At 41.6% G+C, this 26,872-nt stretch overlaps 1 protein-coding gene across 2 annotated transcripts in view; it reads left to right on the top strand.

Annotated features, from left to right (window-relative positions):
- LOC120558791 (cell wall protein DAN4-like) overlaps positions 1–26,664 on the top strand; it is a 39,097-nt gene extending 12,433 nt beyond the window's left edge. Inside the window, exons 3-13 of one of the 2 annotated variants that reach the window (XM_039800047.1) lie at positions 8,908–9,178; positions 9,656–9,702; positions 11,329–11,682; positions 12,050–12,286; positions 12,639–12,737; positions 12,869–12,906; positions 12,997–13,102; positions 24,745–24,978; positions 25,487–25,524; positions 25,614–25,772; positions 26,378–26,664. In XM_039800047.1, the coding sequence (XP_039655981.1) occupies positions 9,081–9,178; positions 9,656–9,702; positions 11,329–11,682; positions 12,050–12,286; positions 12,639–12,737; positions 12,869–12,906; positions 12,997–13,102; positions 24,745–24,978; positions 25,487–25,524; positions 25,614–25,772; positions 26,378–26,578 (1,611 nt within the window). In that variant the 5' untranslated portion in view covers positions 8,908–9,080 and the 3' untranslated portion in view covers positions 26,579–26,664. The remainder of the gene's footprint in view (positions 1–8,907; positions 9,179–9,655; positions 9,703–11,328; positions 11,683–12,049; positions 12,287–12,638; positions 12,738–12,868; positions 12,907–12,996; positions 13,103–24,744; positions 24,979–25,486; positions 25,525–25,613; positions 25,773–26,377) is intronic. The other variant, XM_039800048.1, reaches the window with a different exon arrangement.
- Positions 26,665–26,872: the final 208 nt, after the last annotated feature.

Here is a 26,872-nt window from a genome sequence, read left to right on the forward strand (position 1 = left end):
CAAATTCTTTTTCTTTTTTCTTTTGTTGGAACCTAACAGTTATGATCAAGACTATTCTGTGAGGCCTGAAGCTTCCCCTGAGGCCAAAGAGCGGCCTGTAGGGAAGTCACCAGCCTGTGACCCCTCACTCCTAACAAAGGAGCCTCCAAAATGGAGATTGTACCTCCAAGACATGAGGAAAATGGCAGACTGGTGGAGGGCTTGAGAACTGCAACGAAGAATTCTCACACCTTCGTTGAGTTCGGGATTTCTGATTGGCCGCGGCTCCTTGAACGCACCACTCGCCGCCAGCAGGCGGCGGAAGGGAGATTAAAGTAGCCGGAGGTCACAGCCCGGGGCTCTTCGTGGTTTCATTGCCGTAAGAAGACACATCGTCAGCGCTGTTCGAGTGAGACATTGTGTCATTCGCTGGTCGAGTGAGACGTTTGTATCGTTTGTGATACAAAAAGGGTCCTGGTGAATACGAAGCCCGTGTTACACCAAATCTGCAGAGGGGTAAATCAGCCCCGTCTCAAGGAAAAGAGACAACGCGCTTTCTTGCAAGTCGACTGGACCGTGTTTCCGCGCCACTGCCTTGGACGGTACGGGTCGTTAATTTCTGGCGAGAGTTAACTCAGTTTTGTTCACCGGAAAATCCGCCGGATAAGCAACGGACTGGACACCAACAGTAAGAAGCTTTTATAGTTCTGGGCAGATTTGAGAACTAGGGTGTTTATTAATGAGTGAAAGGTATTGCTATTTTGTTTACCATTAATATGTGATCGGACCGCTGCATCCTATGTGTATGGGATTAGTTTTGTGACTTTAATTCCAAGCAAAACTTCTCAAGTATCAAACAAAAAACACTAACTCAAGCAAAAAAACTGTCACCTCAAAGGTAAAACTTAAAACTTGCAAACAAAACATTTGTGTAGTTGTAAACTATTGGTCTTTTATTTGTTTGATATTATGTCCTTTTGTTTACAGTTCCCTCTGCTTCTTTCTCAATGATCAGTCTTTTGCTCTCTCCATCACGTTTGCAGTCATGCTCTTAGCTTGCGTATGGCTCCCCTGACTTTTGTTTGCGATTCTTACACAAACATCTCGCGTGGGCGGGTCTTACAGGGGTGCGTCCCCATTGGCTAATGAGACTTAAGGGGAAAGTTTGAGTGACAGCTCAGCCTCAGTGCAGGTAAACTAACGTTAGAGACTCAGAGTTTGGTCTGGAGGACACACAAGCCACTCCACAGGGGATTCCTGCAAGATTAATAAAGTGTAAGTATTATTAATATATATATTATCTGTGATCTACGTTGCAAGCATGGTTACTAGACATTTGTTGTTTCGTTGTGTTAAGTGACTAGCTAGCTAGCTAGTAAAGCTTTTTTAAGTTAGCATTTAACATTAGCTATAGGCTACTGCTAACGTTATCTAAAACTTGTAGCCACCGGCTACCTCACTGAGCTAATAATTTACCATGGGAATCATGTATTCTTCGTGAGGCCTTACTCAATGGAGCTGTATTAATTATCGTCTTCTCTCTGTAGAGACCTGCAGGACCCGAGCAGAGCTACGATGCTCTCCCATGTAACCTAAAGGTTAGTAACGTAGCTATATTATGGTCTATTAGGAAAAATTATTATCCAGCTAACTACTAATTGTTGTGGTTGCTATTGGCCTGATAATACACAATGCTAGGGTATTGGTTAAGTTGTACAATGTAAAAGCTGTGAATGTAATATATATAGGGTTCGACACATACATTAGATAATGTTCCATCTGTACACACTGTTCTTTCTTTGCACTACCTTAAGATGGCAGATAACGGACGTATTTTTTGTATTTTTTAGCGCTGTAAATGTCAACAATATTTAGAATTAATGCATAGTGTTACTACTGTCCAAACTATGTACTTTAACTAACACACCAGGCCCTTGACAAATACTTTGCTTAGTGATCCTTATGGTTTGATGTGATGTGCATGTGTCCTGGTGGCTGGCCATATCTTACTTTACACATGTAGTCAACGTGGAGGTAGGAATCTAGAAAGTGTGATCAATAATATTCCAGAAATATGTGTTCCAGTAGTGTTCAGAAAGCTAGAAAAATGTTTCTAGAGTGCATTACAATTATTTATTATTGAGCTAATTTCAAACACTTTTTTATCATCCAATAAGGTACTTCAAGCTTTACAATAAGAAGTCAAGGAAGTGAAGGACTACAGCCACATCCCAGCCCTTCAGAGAACTGTCCTGCAGAAAAGGCTGTCGTCCAGACTGGAGCGGTGGGCCATCAGTGAGCTCAGGAGACCAGATGATCCCAGGCGTCCAGGAGTTGTGTGTGATATTCCTGCACCACCCTCAGAAGTGTTGTTGCAGACACAAGTCAGCAGAGAAATACAGCTTGCCTTAGGTGAAACTGAATATGTGAAATATATACATAACCCAATTACTCAGTATGTTTGTGTATTGTTGGTGATGAAAAACTGACCCTGACCTGTGATGTACTGCAAATAATGACTGACACTGAGTTCCAGCTTCTTCTACCACCGGAGCCCCAGCTAAATATGTTCAAATATCCATTATGTATGTGAAGTTTTATATTGGACTAAAAATAAAGCATTATAATAGTCTCAACCTTATTTCCTGTTTTATATAATGAACCAAACAGACAAGGGTGAATGTAAAAAAATGTTTTATATATTATGTGCATTTTAAAATATAATTACAGTAAGACAATGTAAACACAAATTAAATTACAGGACAGTATACTGTAGTAGGATATATTGACATACAATGGACTAAGAAACTACAAGTACACCAATGAAAACTTAAGAAAAAAGGTTATTGTAAGTGTTAACTGAGTATCTGAGCAAAATATGATCAATACATACACTATTGGTCTATACCCTGGCTGTTTGAAGCCTTCGCACACAGTGTTTCCTCCACAGAGAGACCGAAGGCTCCTCTCCCTCTGCTGCTCCACGTCCTCCTGGTTGGTCTGCCTGCTGCCTGATGTGAGCTGTGATAGAAAATTATAACAAAGTTTCTTACACAAATCAAATGGTAACAAAGTTCTTACTGATAACTGAGGCTTCCAAGGTTGTGTAATTAAAATAACTTGCTTTTAAGTAGCCATTAGCAAATGTGTAGCCTTTAAAAACACTATGAACATTTTCCTTATGCTGACCTGCTTGCAAATGCAACAGAAGACATGTAATTAGAGTTAGGATAGCCAGTCTTTGTCATAACTAGGAAAGTACAGATGAGCACAAAACTATAAAGATGAACCAGTTAAGCAGTGCTAACACTGCATTTGTACTGTACAGTATGTGTCAACCTCTAGATATAATACATTACATTCACAGCTTCTACATTGTACAACTTAACCAATACCCTAGCATTGTGTATTATCAGGCCAATAGCAACCACAACAATTAGTAGTTAGCTGGATAATAATTTTTCCTAATAGACCATAATATAGCTACGTTACTAACCTTTAGGTTACATGGGAGAGCATCGTAGCTCTGCTCGGGTCCTGCAGGTCTCTACAGAGAGAAGACGATAATTAATACAGCTCCATTGAGTAAGGCCTCACGAAGAATACATGATTCCCATGGTAAATTAGCTCAGTAAGGTAGCCGGTGGCTACAAGTTTTAGATAATGTTAGCAGTAGCCTATAGCTAATGTTAAATGCTAACTTAAAAAAGCTTTACTAGCTAGCTAGCTAGTCACTTAACACAACGAAACAACAAATGTCTAGTAACCATGCTTGCAACGTAGATCACAGATAATATATATATTAATAATACTTACACTTTATTAATCTTGTAGGAATCCCCTGTGGAGTGGCTTGTGTGTCCTCCAGACCAAACTCTGAGTCTCTAACGTTAGTTTACCTGCACTGAGGCTGAGCTGTCACTCAAACTTTCCCCTTAAGTCTCATTAGCCAATGGGGCGCCACCCTGTAAGACCCCGCCCCGAGATGTTTGTGTCAGAATCGCAAGCAAAAAGTCAGGGGCCGTAAACGAGAAAGCTGGGAGCATGACTGCAAACGTGATGGAGAGAGCAAAAGACTGATCATTGAGAAAGAAGCAGAGGGAACTGTAAACAAAAGGACAAAATATCAAACAAATAAAAGACCAATAGTTTACAACTACACAAATGTTTTATTTGCAAGTTTTAAGTTTTACCTTTGAGGTGACAATTTTTTTGCTTGAGTTAGTGTTTTTTGTTTGATACTTGAGAAGTTTTGCTTGGAATTAAAGTCGCAAAACTAATCCCATATATGTGCTGTTGTGAAGAATATCACTGATCAAGATATTGTTGAAAGTTGTGTTGAACTGTAGCTGATAACTCCCGCCGAGGAGGAATTACTGTACAAGCTGAGTCAGCTGCACGCTCGTAGAGTGTGTCGGGGAATAAACGCTCTGTACCGTTAAACAAACCTCATATTCTGCTATAACGCCACGTTAAGTTAGAATCTCGAGTAAAACGAAGAGAGCGGTTAGTCCCATTACCCCAGAGATCAAGGTTTTAAGTGTTTGTTCGATAAATCGTGTTTTTCCTCCTTCTCTCTCTATCTCTCTCTCTTTTCACTTTCACACACACACACACACACACACACACACACACACACACACACACACACACACACACACACACACACACACACCCACCCACATACAAGCTAGCCACGTAGCTCCCGAGCTAACGCTTGACTTAGCATAAACGTGTGCGGTGCCTAGCAACCTCGGCTTCTTCACCCCTTACTCGTGCACCCAGCACTACTACCGCCCTCTTGAGGCTAAATAGTTATGTGCAGCTCACCGGAGTAGCCATTTTAGTAGTTTTGTGTTAGACTACATTTCGACACCGCCCCCTCCACTGCCACTCACTCTCACACACACACCCACACACACGTCAAACAGACACAGAGGTGTCCATGCTACATGCTGTTTTGTTTTGCTTTGTTTTTGATTGTGATATTGTAAAAAGGGTATATAAGTTTATTATTGAAGGATTGCTGATTGGCTACTGATAATTGTGACGTTAATAAATCTTATTATACTTAATTAGCAGTTGCTTGTGATTATTTGTGTACTTATTGTAATAACTGCTGGCTGGACGGGTCTGTGCTCGAAATCACCCCTTCCTTTGAATCCTTTTAAAGGATTTTAACAGAAATGAGACTGTTCCACAGTTTGATTATTGGTCCCTGACTTAAAGGGTGGTGCCCCGTTTTGATTGTTTGTCGATTTGATAAAGTTATTAATAACCATATTCATAACTTTATTAATATTGATAAAACATATTTGATAATTTGCTAATAATCAAATCTTCCCCCCACAAAAAAAAAACAAATTTTCCCCCCCCCTTTTACTCTTTTTAACCCCCTTTTTTTTTTTTTTTTTTAAAAAAAATAATAATTTTTTTTTTATTTTTTTTTTTAAAAAAAAAAAAAAAAATAAAATACTTTTGAAATTTTTTATTTTCTTTAAAATAAATTTTTTCCGCAACTTGCCAAGTACACGTTCAGTACAGTCAATCCATAACCTTAAATTAAGTTTCAGTTTTGTAAAAGAAAAGAGGGAAATTAATGTTAAAGGACAACAGTTTGGAAATTGATAATTGTTAAAAATTAGGTTATTTTCGGTGAACTCGCCAAGCATACGTTCAGCGGAATTTGTGAATCTGTGTGTATTAGTGGCTAGGATTTTCTTCGTTGTTTAGACAACAACACTCTTTGCATCCTACTTAACCTTGAAATCTCTGCCTAACCCTGACCCCTAAACAGTAAAACAGCTAGTTACTAGACCCGGACAAGATTTGGTTATAGTAATTAGGAAAGCTATCAGTCAACACGTAAACCTAGGAGCCACAGGTTAAAGCCTTCACCTGTGGGCTCGCGTCAACCTCTTCACAAGCATTCTACAGTTGCGACAAGCAATTGTAGCCACTGGTGATTGCCCTCTTGCTCAGCAGGTAAGAATGAGTGACCACAGTGACCATGAGCTAACAGAAGAAGCTCAGACCGAGCCAATAGACACAGTCATAACAGACACAGTCTCTGCACTCATCCGTCTGCCCGCAGCGGACAGAGGTTTCCTGGAGAAATACGAGGTTGGTACCTGTGAAACCAAACTCAAGGAACTACTAGACTACGTGGATCAACCCACCGGGAAGCCGGAGCTCACAAAACCAGACGTGCTTGGTCAAATAGTCCTTCTCCAGCAACAGAGATTCCACCTGCAGCTCACTGAGCTTCAGAGACACAGTCAAACTCAACAAGAGGCCACCAGGAACAACGATCCTACCACACAGGCAGGCAAAATCGACAAAACAACTACAGAGGGAAGAAGAAGCCCTATGGTGGAAGAAAACCCGGTAAGTATGAGGAAAGATCTCAAAGCCAGGAAAAGGTTGACGGTCGTACTGCCTCCCCAGCACAGCAGCAGGCCCCTCCGAAGGGACCTGACACCACCTCCCAGCCCGCATGACTAGGCCAAGCGCCCATTTCACTCACCACCAAGGTGTTCTTCATAGGGTGGGGAAACACGCCAGACAGTCTCCCAGAGTCTGTCACTCCTCTTCCTCCTGCGGCTTCCAGGGTTTTCTTGGGCGACCTGGTCTGTCAGGGCAACGCGCGCCGCATCCACACGTCAGTGATGCTTGGTAGCTGTGTCAGCATTCTTGCATTGTTGGACACTGGCTCTGAAATAAGCCTGATGAGTTCACACTTTCTCAAAGGTGGCGAGAGCGATGCACCTCATTGGCAAACCCCTTCAAATCGAGCCCTGCGACGTTAGCATCACCAGCTACACGCAGGACAGGTCACCCATCACGAAGCGCGCTTGGGTTGACATAACTTTCAAAGAAATGTCTCTTGTACACCCCATTTACATCTGCCTTCTTGACACCGAACCTCTGCTCATTGGCCAAGATCTCCTAGATCGACTGGCACATCTCATCGACTGCCATCAGGGTCATATCTGGGCTCAGGTGAAAACCCCAAAGCCCCTTTGCCCCTCTAACAATGGGCTTGACGGACATGTCGCCGTCATTCGAGAGACTCACAGGGATCTGCCTACACTCGTGGCCTCTCCCAGGCCAAACGGCGACCCCGCCTCTTTCACGACCTCCTCCCCTCTGTGGGAGGATAGTTCAAACCCTCTCCGCAGTCATGAGTCTTTCCTCTGTTCCTTAGCAAACACCAACCAGGAGCTGTACAGTCCCAGGGTGGTCGGGGAAGTCCAGCTCAACGGTCTTCTCATATCGGACGCCCGTCTGGCGCTCTGGTCGGAGAGAACCGCAGTCAGCCAGGACCTGTACCACGAACTTCAAAAGCAAGACCCACCCCCAGTTTTCTCCCAACGTAGCCACCGTGTTCTGTCGGCAACACACCCACAAACCCTCCTCAAGGCCGTCGGTGTATGTGCCATCTTGGTACTGATTGGGAGAAAAAGGGTGTTTCATTTTGTCAGTGTGGTACCCGACCTCCATGCCCCGTTCTTCATGGGGGCGGACCTTCTGGTCAGGCTCGGGGCCCAGTTAGACACGGTCAATCAGGTTTTGTGGTCACGAGCCAACGCAGAAGCTCATTCCCTAATGACCGAACCACGGCAAATGACTTCGGGGCAGACCATTCCCCAAGCCTGCCGGGTAATGAGTGAAACGGTGGTGACCATCCCAGCACGGACAGCCGGTGTTCCCATCCGTCTTGCAATCTGTCAGGGCCAGAAGATACCTGGCCCTCGAGCTTTCTTCCAGCCATTGCCCGATTTTGGGAAAATGAACTTGGCCGTCTATGGCACGCCCCTGCTTGAGTTGGACAATCGTTCAGCCTACCTCCCTGTTCAGAATCTTACGCAAGCCCCGATCCAGGTTGCAGCCCGGCAACTTCTGGGGATGCTGATTGACCACTCTTTTCATGTCCTCTCTGCATATTGACACAGAGCGGAGCTCCGACCGACACACACACACACACACGCACATACGCACACACACATACGCACACGGAGAGGTGCGGACGGAGTAAACTGTCTGCAGTTTTGTTGAAGTCACAGAGAGTTACGGTTGGTTTCAAGTGTGGTTACAGTTTTTTAAAACTTCATGCAGACAGCGTTTGCTGTGATATGATATTAATGGCGAGCCGAAAGCGGTCGCGGTGCTGTTGACGTTCCACTTCCTCTTACAAGCAGCCACAACGGTGGTTTCTCTGCCCTGATGACCGACTGACAGGCTGAGCTTGCAAGGCAAGGCACTTTTATTAATGTTACCCTGAGTGAGCAGTTTTACCAGATTTTTTTAATTTTGATAACTGTTTTGATTCACAATTAAGGTGGAAATAAAAGCTTTGTGTTTTAATGTATTTTTGTTGATGTTGAAATGGATTTTAAAACATGGTATCGAAAAAAGTATCGTTAGGAATCGGTATCGAAACTGAGGTATCGAAATTGGCACCGGATCGAAAGATTCTGAACGATACCCAGCCTTAAAGGGGGCCAAGGCGTACTACGACCGAAAGACAACTCCCCGCGAGTATGAAATAGGTGACAAAGTCTTCTATTTCAGGTTCACCAAACCGGTGGGAATCTCTCGAAAGTTCCTACCGAGCTGGTCAGGCCCAGTTGAGATTGTGGGAAAACTTTCCCCGGTGGCGTACCGGATCAGATTGGCTAAGCCAAAACAGCCACCGACCTACAAATGGGTCCATTCAAACCAAATCAAGCCATACGAGGCGCCACCCCTCCCCACAGAAGGGGAAAACTCCCCATCAGCAGAAAGGGGGAACAGCCCGACACAGACATAGGATATACTACAGGGCCCATAGGAATAACTGCATGACCAATCACTTCCGCGAGCATGCACTAACCCCTAAAAGAAGTCCCCTGTCCACCTAGTAATCAAAACTCTGTTCTGTTGCAGGATGGAGCTACTGTGGGTCCTTGGCATTCTCTTCGGGCTATCAACTCCTCTCCCAACTGAGGTGGTTGAATCAGGCCCGCCCACCGGGATCATCCTCCAGGGGACGCCCGGACTGCTAATCACCCGGTGTGGTCTCTTCACCCAGAGAGTCTATGTACGACTAGACCCCTGGGATGTCTCGGCGCACTCCAGAGACACATGGGGGAACTCGACCAAGAAATGCCAGAGATCCAACAGAGACTCCTCCTCCCACAAGAACAGTCTCTGGCTCGTCAGTACACCCGTCACTGAAGCGTTAATGTCCTACGACCGTCATGACACAGCCACTAAGTTAACCTTACCTAACCAAACGGTATTTTTAACAGTTCCCCAAGGAGCTACCATTCATATCGATGACATTGTCCTCCATCATCTCGATCCCGACAGACACGATGCCGAGATTGAGATCATGGACGCATTTCGAGGCCACGACCTCACTATTGAATACCCCCTCCAACAGCAAATTCTGGCTGAGAGGACTAAACTGGTTCAGTTCAGCCTCAAACCTACTGGGCTTACCACCACGTTTTCCAACCATGTAGGGAGTTCGGCGTCTTACCAAGACCACCCTGTTAGCATGGTTGCCTTGGGCCTCCTTCTTAGTGGCTGGATCATCACCGCGATAGTAGCACATTTCATGTACAGACACATACAGAATTTTCCAACTAAACTTGACTCGATTCTGTTCGTATCACCACGTTTCACACAGCAGCCCACATCATCCCACTAGTCAGCGCCAATCCTTTTCAGGGATAGGTTAGTGACACTCAAATGACCTCTCTCACACTCTGTCCTTTCTTCTTTTTTTTTCTTTATCTCTCAACTTTCGTTTTTGGCATTATACTATAATGTGCATTATGAGGGGTACGAGCAGTCTTACCTGCTACTTGAAGTATTGTCAAAGTGTTATAAGTGTGATGTATTTTATTAGTTATGATTTATGTAAGGTTTAAATCGTAGTTAGAAAGTCTGCCCAGACGCTGCCTCAGAGTCTGCCCAGACACTATAGCCTCAGTAACCAGATGAACACTATGAACTGTTTGCCCATTCCCAGGAATGAATGATGCTATGTTGCTCTCAGAATAACTCTTGTTGTTTTTTTTGTTTATATAAACTGTTGGTCCATGGTTGCTCCAAAGAGTGGTGTTCAACCTGCTCTTCAGACCAAAAGGGGGACTGTTGGAACCTAACAGTTATGATCAAGACTATTCTGTGAGGCCTGAAGCTTCCTCTGAGGCCAAAGAGCGGCCTGTAGGGAAGTCACCAGCCTGTGACCCCTCACTCCTAACAAGTTCCTCCTTAAAAGAATTCAAAAGCAAAAAGCACAACCAACTAAAATCAAGCTAAAATAATGCAGCGGAACAGGAGTGGGAGGTTAAATGACAGTCCACGGGATCCGCTGGCGACCACCTTCTTCTCGCCTGGCTCCTCTCCTCGGACAAAGCCTGCAGAGGAGAACTTAGGGCCAGTCAAACGTCCTTTAAACTACCACAGCTTTGTACACTACACACTACAACAAACAGCTGTCTTAAAGAGACTTACGCAGAAGGGAGAAGTTTCCCCTTCTCCCACTGTAGCCGCTAGCGGTCGGTGTTTGCGTTTTCCTCGGTGTATTCTCAGGCCTCCCGGTCTCTGTGTCTGTCTGTCTGCCTGCCTGTCTGCCTGCCTGCCTGCCTGCCTGCCTGCCTGTCTGCTTCGTTCTGTCCGCCCCATTGTGCCGTTGTGGTCTCTGTGTCCTCCGTCGTGCACCCCTCTCCTGTTGCCCTTCTGCCCTTTTTATATCTAAAACAGTCAATCCACTCTCTGGTCCCCACGTGCAAATCCTTAATCATAATTAGGCTACAAGTCCGATGGCAGAAGTAAAACCAACGTTTAAAAACACACACACGACATTTCAAAATAAAAGCATGCAATAACATAAGGTAAAAACACGGCAAATAATTAAAACGCAGCAAATCCAAAGTAAAAGCATGCTTAAATAAAATCAACTTCCGCCCCGTGACATAAACTCAAACTTTGACTTTGTATGTAATCGTGCTGCCTCTAAAACTGACCTCCCATTCTGTCTGAACACAGTAATGTTTCCATGTGTTTCATTATTGTTGACTGAATCACTTCATTGCTTTTTGAGTTGTTTTTATTCTCTGGGGAACATTAAATCAGAGTCAGACTGTGAGATTATTTTAATGCTTGAAATCTGAAAGAATCCAGATCTCTGTTGTTTTAAACTGTTACCCCTCAGTCACAGACTGGTTGAACTGGGCAGCTCCCAGTATGACTGTGGGGATCTATGTATGATTTATGGAAATGTGAAACAAATCAGACTGCAACATCTTACAGGAAGTACAGATAGTAACTATTGATTGTTCATCTTTTTAACAGCACTGCAGGATGGAAACATTGGTCTCATCAATGCAGAAATCATCGAGAGTACAGGAACTGAAGGAGGAAACATCACAGTTAGATGCTCCTTCACTTTCCCTGGAAAGAGGAGAATCTTCTGTAAGGATGAATGTAAAGATGGAGACATTCTCATTGAAACAGAAGAGGACACAGCTAAGAAAGATAGATACAGCATTGAATATAAAGAAGGATATATTCCAGTATTTAAAACAATACTGTATGTGAGCATCAGAAACCTGACTCAGTCTGACTCAGGACGGTACAGATGTGGTTTATTCAGATTTTACTCATCCTCACCATCATACTGGGAGATTGAGATCCGAGTTACAGATGGTGAGTTTCTACTGAGAGTCATGTTATTAACTGTTCACTGACAGCTGCTGATGTTTCAAATAACTCAACATGTTTAGTCTAACAGTTGTATTTAGAGCTGCATATTTTCATCATTGTGAACTCTGATAAATGCTCCTTTAACAGTTGATGTGTAAAATATGTGATGAACTCAGACGGTCCCACACTGCAGCTGATTGGAATCTTGTTGCACCAAACCCATTGATGACCTTCTGCATTTAGCTGTGGGATTAAAACACATGGATGTTAGCACAGAGTTCTCTGCAGGGAGCATCTGATCATCACCACTTCTTTGGCTCTCTCTATAATCACTATCTGACTGTTTGATTGTGTTTTTAATGTTTCACAGCTCCAGCCTCTCCTCTCAGACCTTCTTCACCATCAGTCCCATCAGCCTCCACACTGATGACATCACAGAGTTTAAGCTCCACACCTTCATCAGCCTCCACACTGATGACATCACAGAGTTTAAGCTCCACACCTTCATCAGCCTCCACACTGATGACATCACAGAGTTTAAGCTCCACACCTTCATCAGCCTCCCCTGAAGCCAGCGAGCAGCCTCGACAGAAACACACAGCTCCAGGTACATTTAGTTTATGTAGCCTAATAATACTTGTTGCACCCTCCATGGTGTCCACAGCTCTTTTTTATTTATTGTCTGAGTTTTGTCTCTTTTCTTAATTCTAATAAAGCTACCATGATGAAGATGGTTGTATATTTAGAGTTGATAATCAGTTGTATGTGCAGGCTGCAAAGTGCATCTATAAAAACAGAATTTATTGTTGGTTTGGACATCAGGGCTCCTGTTGCTGATGTTGTTCTGCGAGTGTGTATGTCGGAGCCAGAAGATGTTCTTTAATTAATAGTAGTAACGTATACCATCATATTCCAGAGAAGTGTAAAACCAACGTGTTCTTCTGCTGAAACAACCACAGGGCTGGTGCTGTATGTGCGTCTCCCTCTGGTCGTCTTGGTCATCGTATTATCAGTGGCTGCTCTGATTTTCTGCAGGAAGAGGGCCAGGAAACCCAACGGTGAGACTACAGGAAACACACACACATAACAGAAGCACCTGAACATCGAAAACTCACTGAAACCCCAAAACAACACACATTACAACGTATGTTTAAGCTGTGACTAATCCTCTGAACTGCATGTTTTACAGAACCTCCTCTGGAAACTGAGTACTCTAATGTTACAGAGGTGAGTTTGAGTTCATCTGGACATCTCAGCATCATTAGTGTAAGTATCAACCAGCTGATATTAATACAAAGCCCTGTTCTCTTCCTGCAGGCCAACCGAGTGTATGAGGAGATCAGAGAGGACAGACAGAGCACATCTCCTCCTCTAGAAGTGTCTACAGTTTACACTTTCCACCGAAGCCAGTTCTCAGAAGAAAGTAAGTTAAAACTGTGGTGGGATTTTAGCTTTGGGTTCAGGAAGCAGTGTCTTTAGACTTTTATTTGACTGGGTAACAACTTCATTATACAGAAGAGGAAACATTTTTGCAGTGGGAGAATACAGATAAGGGTGTAGTCACGTTCTTTAAATGTGGTTTTAAACTAACTTTATGTTTCTGAGTAGTGTGCTGCCTTAAGAAACAGGAACCAGGTCAGTTTGTGCGTCCACTATATCTAAAGCCATAAACTTCTGTTGTTTTTAGGATGACAGTAATATAAAAACAGATGTTCTGTTCAATATTAAACAATAGATTTGGAGATAAAACCCTGTGAACAGTTATGAAGCAGCACAGCTTTGTGTTCAGGAAACAGTATCTTCAGACTTTAACTTGACTGGGTAACAACTTCATTGTACAGCAGAGGAAACATTTTCGCAGTGTCAGAATACAGAGAAGATTGTAGTCACGTTCTTTAAATGTGGTTTTAAACTAACTTTATGTTTCTGAGTAGCGTGCTGCCTTCTTAAGAAACAGGAACCAGGTCAGTTTGAGATAACTTCTGGGGCCACAAACTTGTGAGGAGGAAGTCCTCACACTGAAGGTGTGAACAGAGACAAATACAGATATATTCAGTTCAATATATAAAAAAAAAAAATAGATTTGGAGATAAAAACCTGTGAATGATTTACATGAAGCAGTAGTGAGTTAACGTAAAAAAAAGCGTAAGAGCTGAACTTTTCTTTGTTTCCTTGCAGACTGAAGAGGACTCGAGGAAACTAACTACTAGGAGGTGGATTTTGTTTTGCTCCTCTAAGTGTAAAGAGTGTTCGAGGTTTAAAGGGAATGGAAATAACTCTGGTGAATGAATCAGAACAAAACCAGTAATCTATATATATATTTTAAGAAAATGAACTCAGCATGAATAAAACATTGGCTGTTTAAACAGTATAGGGTCTTCATCTTTTAAAAAATACTTTTTATAAATATACATATACACCGGAGCCTGGCTGAACACACTCACTCATCCCAGACGGCAGATAGCAGCTAAGAGGGTAGGTGAATTTAAACAATGGCTAAGTTGCTAAATGTATCTTGTTGTCATGTAACCCCCGCCCCCGTTCCCCCCCCATTTTTTTTTTAAAAAAAAAAAAACCCCCCCCCCCCCCCCCCCCCAAAACTTTTTTTCCGGGGCGCCCCTTGCCGCCCCCCCCCCCCTGCTTTTCCCCCCCCCCCCCCCCCCTTTTTTTCTCTCCCGCCGCAGTACTCATATACGTATTGCAATCAAGATTAACTTGGCCAGAGTTCTTCTTTAAGTAAAGGATCTGAATACTTCTTCTACCACTGTTCACCACTAGGCTGCGCTGTGTTTTGGTGCTGGTCTCAGGCAGTTTGGATGAATTTTCATCACGTGGCTGTACGTGACAGAAAACAAACATGGCTGCCTACACCTAGCTGAAAAGCTGTGAAATGTTATGCATTTTACAGCTCCTTGACCATGCATACGTGGGTCAGTTCAACTTTGCAGCAGAAGGGAACCAGTTTCTTATTGATGGACTGTGTTTCATCACCTCTTGTCTCAGTCTAACAACATGTTGGTTTCTGGTCAAACAGGATGTTCAGAGTTGGTATGAGTCTCTTTAAAATGGAGTTCTTTAAAAGTTATCTACTCAAATTAGCCTGACAATCTGCAGTCAACTCTTGATCTCCTGTACTTGTAGTTTTAGAGTAGATTTATATTGTTTAGACTGTTTAGTAGTTATATAATAGTGTTCACCTTTTTAGAGCGGTAGAGAGAAAATAATGATTTTAAATGATTTTATTTGAACCAGCTCCAAAAGAAGAAGTGCAGAAGTAAACATGCACACCAAAACCACACACACACACACACACACACACACACACACACACACACACACACACACACACACACACACACCCCACACACACACACACACACACCCTCACACACACACTCACACTCACACACACACTCACACACAATAATATAATATATTAAACAAAATACTTGTTTCATAGGTTCACATTTTGTCTTAATAAAACATGTTTAAATGTTGCTTTTGTTCCTGTTTGTTATGATTGTTTGATATTTGAGGGTTATTTTAGAGCTGAGGATGGATGTTGAGCTAAACATGCAAAACCTCATTTCACAAGAGAGCCAATCAGCAACGTCATGCTCATATGAGAAGTGCTGAAGTAGAAGAAATAACTAAAATGCACTTAAATAAATATGTACTAAAATATAAAATAAAATGTTTCATAGGTTTACATTTTGTCTAAATAACATTTTTAACGTTTTGTTCAGCTATTTTAGGGACTGTAAACAAATTATTTTGGTGGGAGGGAGGCTGAATCTTATATTCCTAAAAAGCCCTTTGCAGCCTTTTCAGTATTTTCTTTGGACCCTCCTGTTGACTGAGGAAGAAGGTTCATTACCCTCTCAACATTTTATAAAAACAATATATTTAAGGCAAACATTAAAAAACAGTAAAATTGCAGCTACTCTCTATTTTTGGATAAAGAGATGCTAAATGGTTTGGCAAGTTACCTTGGCGACGACTCTGTTGTATCTATATATATTGAGGTGCTCATGTCCATCAGCACCTTAATATATTTTAGCCAGAATAAATGAGAAAAATATAATAATGGGATGAGTAAAAGATAACACACCCTCCCCTGCTCTCCTAAATAATATAGACTACACTCCCCAAGCAGAAATGAACATATACCCCTCCCTGTTTCCTGACCCCTGTCCCCCATGATTATTATGGGACAGTCTGGTTTTATGTATTGGTGTGTTGAAGAAAGTTTTCCACTCTAGTGTAGTCTGGTTGGAGACATATTTAAACCTCTGCCTACAACTCCAGTTTGTTCACTAATTCCAATATGTCTGGTGGTGATGGGAACATTGACGGTTCTCACCCCGGTACAGTTAAGTTGTGGTGTTGAAAATCAAATGACAAAAGATAAAACAAAAAGGTGCGTTTCTTTGAACTCTGTAGCTCCATCTGCCCCGAGTGGAGCTGCTATCTGACTACAGCTGCAGATAGTTGGGAAGAAAATCTATCTTTTGAAAAGTTATGATCAATCAAAATCAAAGATTTTCTTTTCATTAACATAACTCTCACTCAATAATGTTTATGCTTATCATCATATGTATCATTCGTACCGGTTTGACAGTTTGTGTTGATTTGTTCCAAACAAACAAACATTCTGTCCTTCTGACTGTGTTTGGATGTGTTTTGAGGCAGATTCATAAAGCCCAGGATAAACTCAAACTTTGACTTTGTATGTAATCGTGCTGCCTCTAAAACTGACCTCCCATTCTGTCTGAACACAGTAATGTTTCCATGTGTTTCATTATTGTTGACTGAATCACTGATGATTTTATTACCAACCATTACGGGGCTTAGCCCGGACCCATTTAAAGGAACACGCCGACTTATTGGGACTTATTCACTTATTCACCGTATCCCCCAGAGTTAGATAAGTCCATACATACCCTTCTCATCTCCGTGCGTGTCGTAACTCTGTCTGACGCACCCACCGCTAGCCTAGCTTAGCACAGATCCTGGAGGTAACCGGCTCCATCTAGCCTACTGCTCCTAATAAGTGACAAAATAATGCCAACATTTTCCTATTTACATGTAGTGATTTGTATAGTCACAGCGTGTACAAATAACAAGGTCACATGAGACACAGCCATCTTCTAACCGTATATAAACTGGGAACTATATTCTCAGAAGGCGAAGCACTGCTACTTCTGCTACCTGGGCGGAGTGATTTGCTCGCAGCACCTGAGAAGCCCCGTGGTGAGGAGCAGAGAGAAACAACGGTGCTTTTCAGGTGTTGCGCTAATCACTCCGCCCAAGTAGCAGTGCTACTAGCAGTGAGCATTAAAGATTTCATTTCCTGCATTCAGGTGAATTTTTATGCATCTATTTCTACCTTTTTCTGAATCAATTTATGCTGGAAATATTTTTGTGTAAAGGGAAACATAGGGGACAATTCAAAATATAAAACCATAATGGAATATTTTGCAGTAAGGCTCTAAGGCTTTCTGTATTGCTTTCAACTATTTATTCTCCTTTGGATCGTCTTTTCTAATTATATCTGAGTCAGCACACATGTAGCCTAGGCAACATTTACTCTTCCTTCCTCTTTTGCATCTTTTGTTTGGAAAGTAACCTCCTTAAATGTGCATATGACAATTATTCACCTCAATGATACATTCATTAATTTTAATGAATTAATAAACCCTTGGACTGTAATATTTCAGATGTATTTGAGCAAGATTTCTGCTCATGTTCAAAACTTTGTGCACATTAAAAATATCACATCTGTGTTCTCTGAGATTTGGAGGAATCGTGATATTTTGAGAAAAATAAAGTGATAATAGGCTATTACAAGAATACAGTCACTATATTTCAGAAAATAATCCACCTGCACCATAGTCTGCTGTGCATTACGTGATTGCTCTGCTGGTACGGTAGATCTCAGACCTCCTGACAGACTCAGAGCCCCGTTTGGGTCTCTGGTCTCTGAATGAGACAAAGTTTAGGGAAGTTTTTGTACGCTGCTCTACATCGGAGGTGGAAAACAGAAACTACGGCAAAAATACACGGAGCACAAACGTGACACATCTGACGCAGCATGTCCACATCAGAGCGCGTCCATTTATAAAACCTGAAGCTGCACAGACTACGGAAGGCCCGCTGCTCATCTCTAGTTTTACAGAGAGAGTGGACACTAAAGCGACGAACAGGTCTGCTTCAGAGCTCCGTGTGTTTGAGTCTGAACCATAGACTGGAGACGTCACGTCACGGGAACTTCAAACTAAATCATTAGTATTGCACTCCTAAACTTTGTGTTGATGGCACCAATATATTAGACTAATTTGGCTATGATTCCTCCGAAAATTACACCTTTCACAACTTCCCTCACTTACAGACGGTTGCTAGGTGATAGCGACAAATACATCATGCTGGTCAGACCCCCAACGTTTTATTCGCCTCGGAAAAATAAACTGGACAAAGTTACAGTTCCATAATGAGTTCTACAAAAACAAAAAAAAGAACTGTAAGTGCCTTGGAAAAGACTTGTTTTCTTAATTTGCATTAGCCATTCTGGGGCTAATACTTATTTTTGTGAAAAAAAAAGAGAGAGAGAGGGCAAGAGATCCGATTATTATTATTATTATTATTATTTTTATTATTATTATTATTATTATTTGTATTTAACCACTTTCATTGTATCCACCAATTGTCAACCCTACGAACCCTCGACATCAAGGTAGGTCAAAAATGTATATCAGATTTTCTATCTTGTCTTCACTATCCTGGATTCAGACCCGTCTCAGGGGGGGTTTGAGGCCCTGTGCCAGCTTAACAGCGAGGCCCTGCTCATTGACATACTGTACACCGTGATGCATGCGCAAGTAGAATGTAAACCTGCACAGGGACTGCTGTTATTTAGACAGCTATATAGTCATATCGTGTGTGTGTGTGTGTGTGTGTGTGTTTCCGTATTCTAGTGTGCCTTGCTGTGTGTGCATGTGTTTGTGGACGTACCTCTGTCCATGGTGCTGAAAAATATGCCAAAAATATACTCTCCTCACTTTCAACTGCTTTTATTTTTAGTCAACTTAACATGCGTAAAACTTTGTATGAACATAAAAAAATTCAACTACTAAGAACTAAAATGAACAACGTTTCACAGACATGTGACTAACAGAAATGGAAAAACGTGTCCCTGAACAAAGGATGGTCAAAATCAAAAGTTGCAGAACGTTACAGGGAAGACCTCCTCCTCCCTCATGTGGTCCCCTTCCTGCAGGCTCATCCTGACATGACCCCCCAGCATGATAACGCCACCAGCCATACCGCTCGTTCTGTGCACAATTTCCTGCAAGACAGGAATGTTAGTGTTCTGCCGTGGCCAGCGAAGAGCCCGGACCTCAATCCCAGCACGTCTGTTTCATCCTTTGTTCAGGGACACATTTTCCCATTTCTGTTAGTCACATGTCTGTGAAACGTTGTTCAGTTTAGTTCTTAGTAGTTGAATTTTTTTATGTTCATACAAAGTTTTACACATGTTAAGTTGGCTGAAAATAAAAGCAGTTGAAAGTGAGAGGATGTTTCTTTTTTTGCTGAGTGTAGATAGGATGAAAGGCATTGCCACAGAGATAGTTGTATTTTTATTTTGATGTTAAGAGAGATAGCAGACTATTTAGCTGTCAGAATAATAGGCCGTCTGACCTACAGCATGGCAGCTCAGCTGCATGTCACGTTATATTCTTTCTATAGCTTTATAAAGACTCTGACTTACCATGCTGGATGAAGTGAAAGGCACTTTCCTTGCCTTCTTGCCCGCAAACTCAGCAATAAAGTCTTTGTAGTCCAGTGTTTGTGAAATCAGTGACAAAAGAAAGAAAGAAAAAAAAAAGCATGATTGCAAACTAGGCAGGCGAGCCCAACCAGAGGTGCGAGGCCCCCAGAGGCGCTCACTTAATTCTCCACTTTACTTTGAAAAGCCTTTATACTGTAATCCACTAGTGAAAATAAGTGAATTAATGAGATGAAATAATATAATATGTGAATGAGATAGTTGAGAGCTGTTCTTCTAGTCCAACCACCTGTGTGTTTTTGGTCAGTGGCTCCCCCAGGTGGTGATGCAGCAGTACTCACAGACATCAGCACTCAATTACATCCTGATAGATCATAAACCTCAAGTCAGACTGAAAGTCATTTCTCCTGGAAATCAGTATTCATATCTTTGGTGTTTTGACATTTGAACTTATTTGGTCAAAACTGTTGTCAAAAAGAAAAAGAAAAAAAGTTTAATTTAGAGCTATAGTGCGTAATTTCTCTCTACCACATGAGGAATTCTAAAAGCTGAGTCATGCTTCAGCACGGTCGGGGCGCTGCGTGCATGGTCAGCGCGAACCGTTTGGTCTTTCATACTGATTGCAGTGAAAGCGTCTCAAATAACAGACTTATTCTCTCCTGTAGCCAATCATGCGACTGCGTCCGCATTGTTACAAAATGTTGGAGGTGCGTGGCTTGGCGATCAGACCCTCCACAGACCCTCACAGTCGCCCAGGCCGCGTTTGCGTCATATCGCCGTCCGGTCTTCACCGATCGCGCTGAACGCAAGAAGCATCAAACAGCTTTAAGTAATGACAACAACACTGTCGGTGCGCGCACATGATACAAGCCTTCCGTGATCAGGCACCCCCCACCCTTCCTCCACACAGTTGCTAGTAGCCAAGGAGATACGGAGTATTACAAAAACATGATGGACTCTTCAGAAGAGGTCATTATCTACACTCAAGTTTCTGCAGGAAAGTCACCAGACAACACAATCTTCTGAACATAGTCATACTGAGAAATCCAGAGAGAGTTGTGTGGAGCTGATGGTCTTAATTAGCTTTGTAGCAACTCATTTGGCAATGGCTTGAATGTAACGGACGTTCATCACAGTAATATCAAAAAGTTATGCACTACAGCTTTAAGGCTGCAAGTTAATGATTATTTTTATTATTGATATTGAATTTGATATTTATTTTCTTGATTAATTGCTTAATTGTTTTGTCTTTAAAATGTCAGAAAATAATTAAAGGTGTTTGTTATAATTTCCCACAGCCCAACATAATGCCTTCAGATGTCTTGTTTTGTCTAACCAACAGTCCAAAATCTCCACATATTCAGTTTAATCTCAGTTATGACAAACACAACCATAAAATCCTCCCGTTAGAGAAGCTGGAACCAGCAAACAGTTTGCATTTATACTTAAAAAATGGCAGAAAACATCAGTGGAATATCAAAGTAGTTGACTGAGATGAAAATACAAATTTCAGTTCATCTAAAAAAGGTGAAATGAAGTGCAATAAAAACCATATAGGAAACCATATAACAACATAAAGAGAGTAAATGACAATAATCAGACACCACGATGTAAACAAAAATTCTTAAAGCAGATGCCAAGGAATCTAAATAAGATGAAGAAATCAGACATGTCACAATAAAAACTAAAGAGGAAATAAGAGATAACAGTGCAGACAATGTATTGTTGTTAAGATGACTCTATAAAACAGACTGAATACTAAATACAGTTCCAAAATCTACTGCTATCATCTCAAAACTTTATTAGAATCTTCAGTACTCCTTATTGAGGTCTATTTTATTGGTTAGTGTTTTCAGATGAAATGTGGGAAGAAATGACTGAACCATTTCTACAGACTGGAAGAACTTTGAATAGTTCATCCTCTTGTTATGCTTTACAGTATGAATATGTTACATGAATTATATTTTTCTTGAGTACAAAACAAGTTTTAAAGAAAAAGACGTAAAACATCAGCCTGTGCTATGTGACTTTTCCCTTATTCTACTGCATTCTACCGCATCTACATCATCACTGTCTTATTCTGTTCAGAAAATACAAAAACTCATGTTAGATCAACTATTTTGCTTTTCTGTATTTCCTGTCATATCTATAATGTCATAATGTTGGATTTTAAAGAACATGACCGTGAGCTAAAACGTTTTCAGATTTACAACTGTTTTGAACGCTCCAGTTTCAACAGTTTTTTTTACTCTCAGTTAAAGGGAAACTACCGTTTTTCAACCTGGAAAAAAAATCTTTGAATTTGTTCCAGTATTGAGCGATTTATTGCAATTATTTTGGTACCGACAGGTTCAGATTGTTACTAAAAGTGTCTGACAACATTATCAATCTCAGGACGGGACTTTTTGTCAGAAGACAGCGTTGTGGAGAGTGGAACGTGAGGCGTCATTTAAATATTGAACCATTACATTGGAAATATGTTAGATAACAGGAGTCTATCATTTCTGTAGCCTTCTCTGAAACAACATACTCCCTGAATTCCCTTTTTCTCGTCTCACGTTCCACTTTCCACACCGTTGTCTTCAGACAAAAAGTCCCGTCCTGAGATGGATAATGTTGTCAGACACTTTTAGTAACAATCTGAGCCTGTCGGTACCAAAATAAATCACTTTTAGTGGACAAAAAAACAAGGCTCCACAATTGCCCCATTAGGTTACATTGCAGCTCGGTGCACGCCGCCTGTCATTGCGATCAAAGATTGCAAATTCAAAGATTTTTTGACACATCAGTCTATTAGACACAAATGCAGGAGGAAACAGGGCCCAGGTTGAAAAAAACTGTAGTTACCCTTTAAGTGTTATGCAACTCTAAGCCAGCCTTCTATAATTGGTCATCTGCTCCAGGTAGGCAGGTGTGTTTCTTTACTTGAAAAAAAGACAAAATGGCAAAAATTATTTAGAAAGATGGAGATTTTTTTTTAGTGTAGACAGAAATATCTAACTATAAATAGAGGAATCTCTGTGTGTTTTAGCAGTGTAGACAGAAATATGACATTAATGCATCTTTAAATGCCAACCACGAACCACAAACACTCAAAGAAGGGAGGAGAGTAGAGGGGGGGTGTGATGTGTTTGGAGGAGGGACTCCATCATTTAGAGAAGTGAACAGTTCCTGGTTTACCAGTGAAGAAGAAAGAGAGGCAGCGTTAAACCATCAGATCCTCCAACATGAACGTCTGTCAGTCTCTGATCTGCTTCTTCTTCCTCAGTGAGTAAACTCAGCTTCTAGTTCTATCATTCTGTCTCTTTTACTCTGAAATTGTTCTTTATTTTATTCATTTACAGTCGCTCGGTTCAACTTTGCAGCAGAAGGGAAGCAGTTTCTCACGAGTAAACTCTGTTATAACAAATCTTGTTTTAGTCTAACATTGGTTGGTTTCTGTGGTTAAACAGGATGTGATGAGTGGTGATAGTCACACTTAGTTCTTTTACTCTGAATAATAGTAGAAATACACAGAAACTTGATACTGCATTTACATTTTTACCAAGTATTATAATCAAAATGTACTTTACGTACCAAAAGTGAAAGTTCTCACTATGCAGATTATAATATTAAAATTATTGATTCATCCGTGTGTTTATCACTTTAATATCACAGCTGGGAAAGGTGGAGCTCATTTTAAATACTTTACATACTGCTGGGTTTTAGTTAACTTTTTATTTATTATTAATCTAATTCACTTTTGACCTGTGCCTGTTGTTGTGCTGTACTTGTTTTCTAAGCAGTTATTAATGTTGTATTCTAACTGTAACAGAGGAAATAGTTCTGCTGCTTCCCCCTGACTACAGTTTGTTGTAGCTTCACATCACAGGAAACTCCAGATCTAAACCTATAGAGGTTCACAGAGAGAAAGGAAGAGAGGAAAGAGGAAGGAAGGTGATCAACTCACCAGTACAGGCTCTGACTTTATCTTTTCTTTTAATAATGAGATGAGATGCCACTCATTGATTTTCTGTGAGGCTCAACAAACTTGTAACCCATCCCAACACTTTGGTTTTAAAATAAATTGATCACAAAAAAGGAAACTACCTAATAAACTACTTCCTTTTAAATGCCATCTTACAGAGGAGAAACACAGAGAAACCTGGAAGGCACAGCTCAACAGTCTAACAGCATTTTCTAAACTGTAGTTTATGAATACATCTTGTTTTTAATTCCTTTTTTATTTTGACATTTCATGTGGACATTTTATTCTATTCTAATGTTTCCATGTGTTTCATTATTGTTGACTGAATCACTTCATTACCTTTTGAGTTGTTTTTATTCTCTGGGGAACATTAAATCAGAGTCAGACTGTGAGATTATTTTAATGCTTGAAATCTGAAAGAATCCAGATCTCTGTTGTTTTAAACTGTTACCCCTCAGTCACAGACTGGTTGAACTGGGCAGCTCCCAGTATGACTGTGGGGATCTATGTATGATTTATGGAAATGTGAAACAAATCAGACTGCAACATCTTACAGGAAGTACAGATAGTAACTATTGATTGTTCATCTTTTTAACAGCACTGCAGGATGGAAACATTGGTCTCATCAATGCAGAAATCATCGAGAGTACAGGAACTGAAGGAGGAAACATCACAGTTAGATGCTCTTTCACTTTCTCTGGATATAGGAGGATCTTCTGTAAGGACGAATGTAAAGATGGAGACATTCTCATTGACACAGAAGCGTACACAGCTCAGAGAGGCAGATACAGCATTACATATGAAAAGATTTCATTTTTTTAAGATAATTCTGTATGTGAGCATCAGAAACCTGACTCAGTCTGACTCAGGACAGTACAGATGTGGTTTGGTCAGATATTTCTCATTCTCACCATCATACCGGGAGATTGAGATCCGAGTTACAGATGGTGAGTTTCTACTGAGAGTCATGTTATTAACTGTTCACTGACAGCTGCTGATGTTTCAAATAACTCAACATGTTTAGTCTAACAGTTGTATTTAGAGCTGCATATTTTCATCATTGTGAACTCTGATAAATGCTCCTTTAACAGTTGATGTGTAAAATATGTGATGAACTCAGACGGTCCCACACTGCAGCTGATTGGAATCTTGTTGCACCAAACCCATTGATGACCTTCTGCATTTAGCTGTGGGATTAAAACACATGGATGTTAGCACAGAGTTCTCTGCAGGGAGCATCTGATCATCACCACTTCTTTGGATCTCTACAATCACTATCTGACTGTTTGATTGTGTTTTTAATGTTTCACAGCTCCAACCTCTCCTCTCAGACCTTCTTCACCATCAGTCCCATCAGCCTCTACACTGATGACATCACAGCGTTTAAGCTCCACACCTTCATCAGCCTCCCCTGAAGCCAGTGAGCAGCCTCAACAGAAACAAACAAGAGCTCTGCTGTATGTGGCTCTGACTCTGGTTCTCTTCTTCATCATGTTATCAGTAGCTTTGCTGATTTTCTGCAGGATGAGGGCCAGGAAACCCAAAGGTGAGACTACAGGAAACACACACACACACACACACACACACACACACACACACACACACACACACACACACACACACACACACACACACACACACACACACACACACACACACACTATATCAGTGAAGAAGTCATATCACAACCATTAACACACTAAAGAGACAAACAAATTTGAAAAAAGCAGCTCGTAGGGCTCTCCAGGCATTGTGGATGTTCATATTGCGCAACTGTGTCCTGGGCGACTGTTCACGGAGGGTCTTTGTTAACAACGTGGACGGGGTCTCCTAGACTGCTTTGCAATGATTGGCTAACTCACACTGTGACTTCATTTTCTGCTCAGGATGCATACAGGCTAGTTGTTTGCTGCTATATTAATGTTTTAAATCTTATTTATACAACCTTTAAGATCTGCCCAGAAAATTTAGAAAGCTCTTTTTTTATATGAAGTCACAAAAGGTTTTTTAAAGTCATCTCTTTTTTCTAATCCTCCGAACTGCATGTTTTTCAGAACCTCCTCTGGAAACTGAGTACTCTAATGTCACAAAGGTGAGTTTGGGTTCATCTGGACATCTCAGCATCATTAGTGTTTGAGAAACCAGCTGATATTAATACAAAGCCCTGTTCTCTTCCTGCAGGCCAACCGAGTGTATGAGGAGATCAGAGAGGACAGACAGAGCACATCTCCTCCTGTAGAAGTGTCTACAGTTTACACTTACGCCAAATACACCAAACCAGATGGAGTGGAATCCACAGAGGAGTACAGCTTAGTCACTGCACCCACTTCTCAGAAGAAAGTAAGTCAAAAGTCTGGTAGGGTTTTAGGTTTTAGTAAACCCCTTCAGGCTGCAGCTGATAGGTAGTAGTTTTTATTTACACAGCTGTTTCTCTATCCCTAACACCTACCTATCTTTGGTGATCATGAGACATGTAATAATGTTCATTTGCCTTTTTATGTTTGGATGCAGGCTTTGAGATGTGGCAATAGAGAGAAGATTGTGGACAAAAATAGGGTTTTAAATGAGCTTAATGTTTTCAAAATTAAAATGAAATCCAGTTATTTACTCTGAGAATTTTAAGATGAATCAATATAGTTGGAGGAGGACTTCCATCTATCTATTTTGTTCATCAAGAGAGAAAAGCAACCTATTGAGGAACAGGAACCAGGCCAGTTTGTGATCATACTGTACTGTATCTAAAGCCATTGAGGAGGAGGAAGTGTGAACAGAGAGAGAGGGAGGAAAAGGTGTGACTGATACAGATATTCATGTTAAACAATAGATTCAGAGATAAAACCCTGTGAACAGTTTACATGAAGCAGCTCACGCTGAAATGATGCTCTTGTGAAGAAACAGGCGAGTAAAGTCAGGTGATAAAGTTTGAGCTTTGTGTTTTCTTGCAGACTGAAGACGACTGGAGTGACCTCACCTACTCTGAGCTGGATCTTCCCAACGGTACAGCTGCCTCGCTGCACAGCGCCCCCTCTGGTGACCCAGATAACGTGGTCTACTCTGTTCCTCGGGTAGAAGCCAGCTCGGCCGGCAGCCACGCCCAAGACGCTTCCCCTCCTCTGTACTCTACTGTTACTTTATATCAGCTGTAGCTTCAACGCTGTCAGCGCCACATTTACTCCCTCAGGAGCCAACAGGGGACACAACACATTCTCACACCCAACTCCAAACGTACTTATTTTACGAGTTCGGAATGAGAACGGGTTGACCGTCCTTACGCAGCAATTTCCCCTTACATACCACTCGCTAAATCTCATCCAACTGCGGCTCTCCCCAGTACGTTACACAAATACGCCGAAGGGTGCCTTTTTCGTCGCATCAGACGCTGAAGGACACTGCCCAAACGTACTTATTTTACGAGTTCGGAATGAGAACGGGTTGGGGGA

Source organism: Perca fluviatilis, chromosome 5 (genome assembly GCF_010015445.1).
Source record: "Perca fluviatilis chromosome 5, GENO_Pfluv_1.0, whole genome shotgun sequence".
In the NCBI taxonomy this organism is placed as follows: domain Eukaryota; kingdom Metazoa; phylum Chordata; class Actinopteri; order Perciformes; family Percidae; genus Perca; species Perca fluviatilis.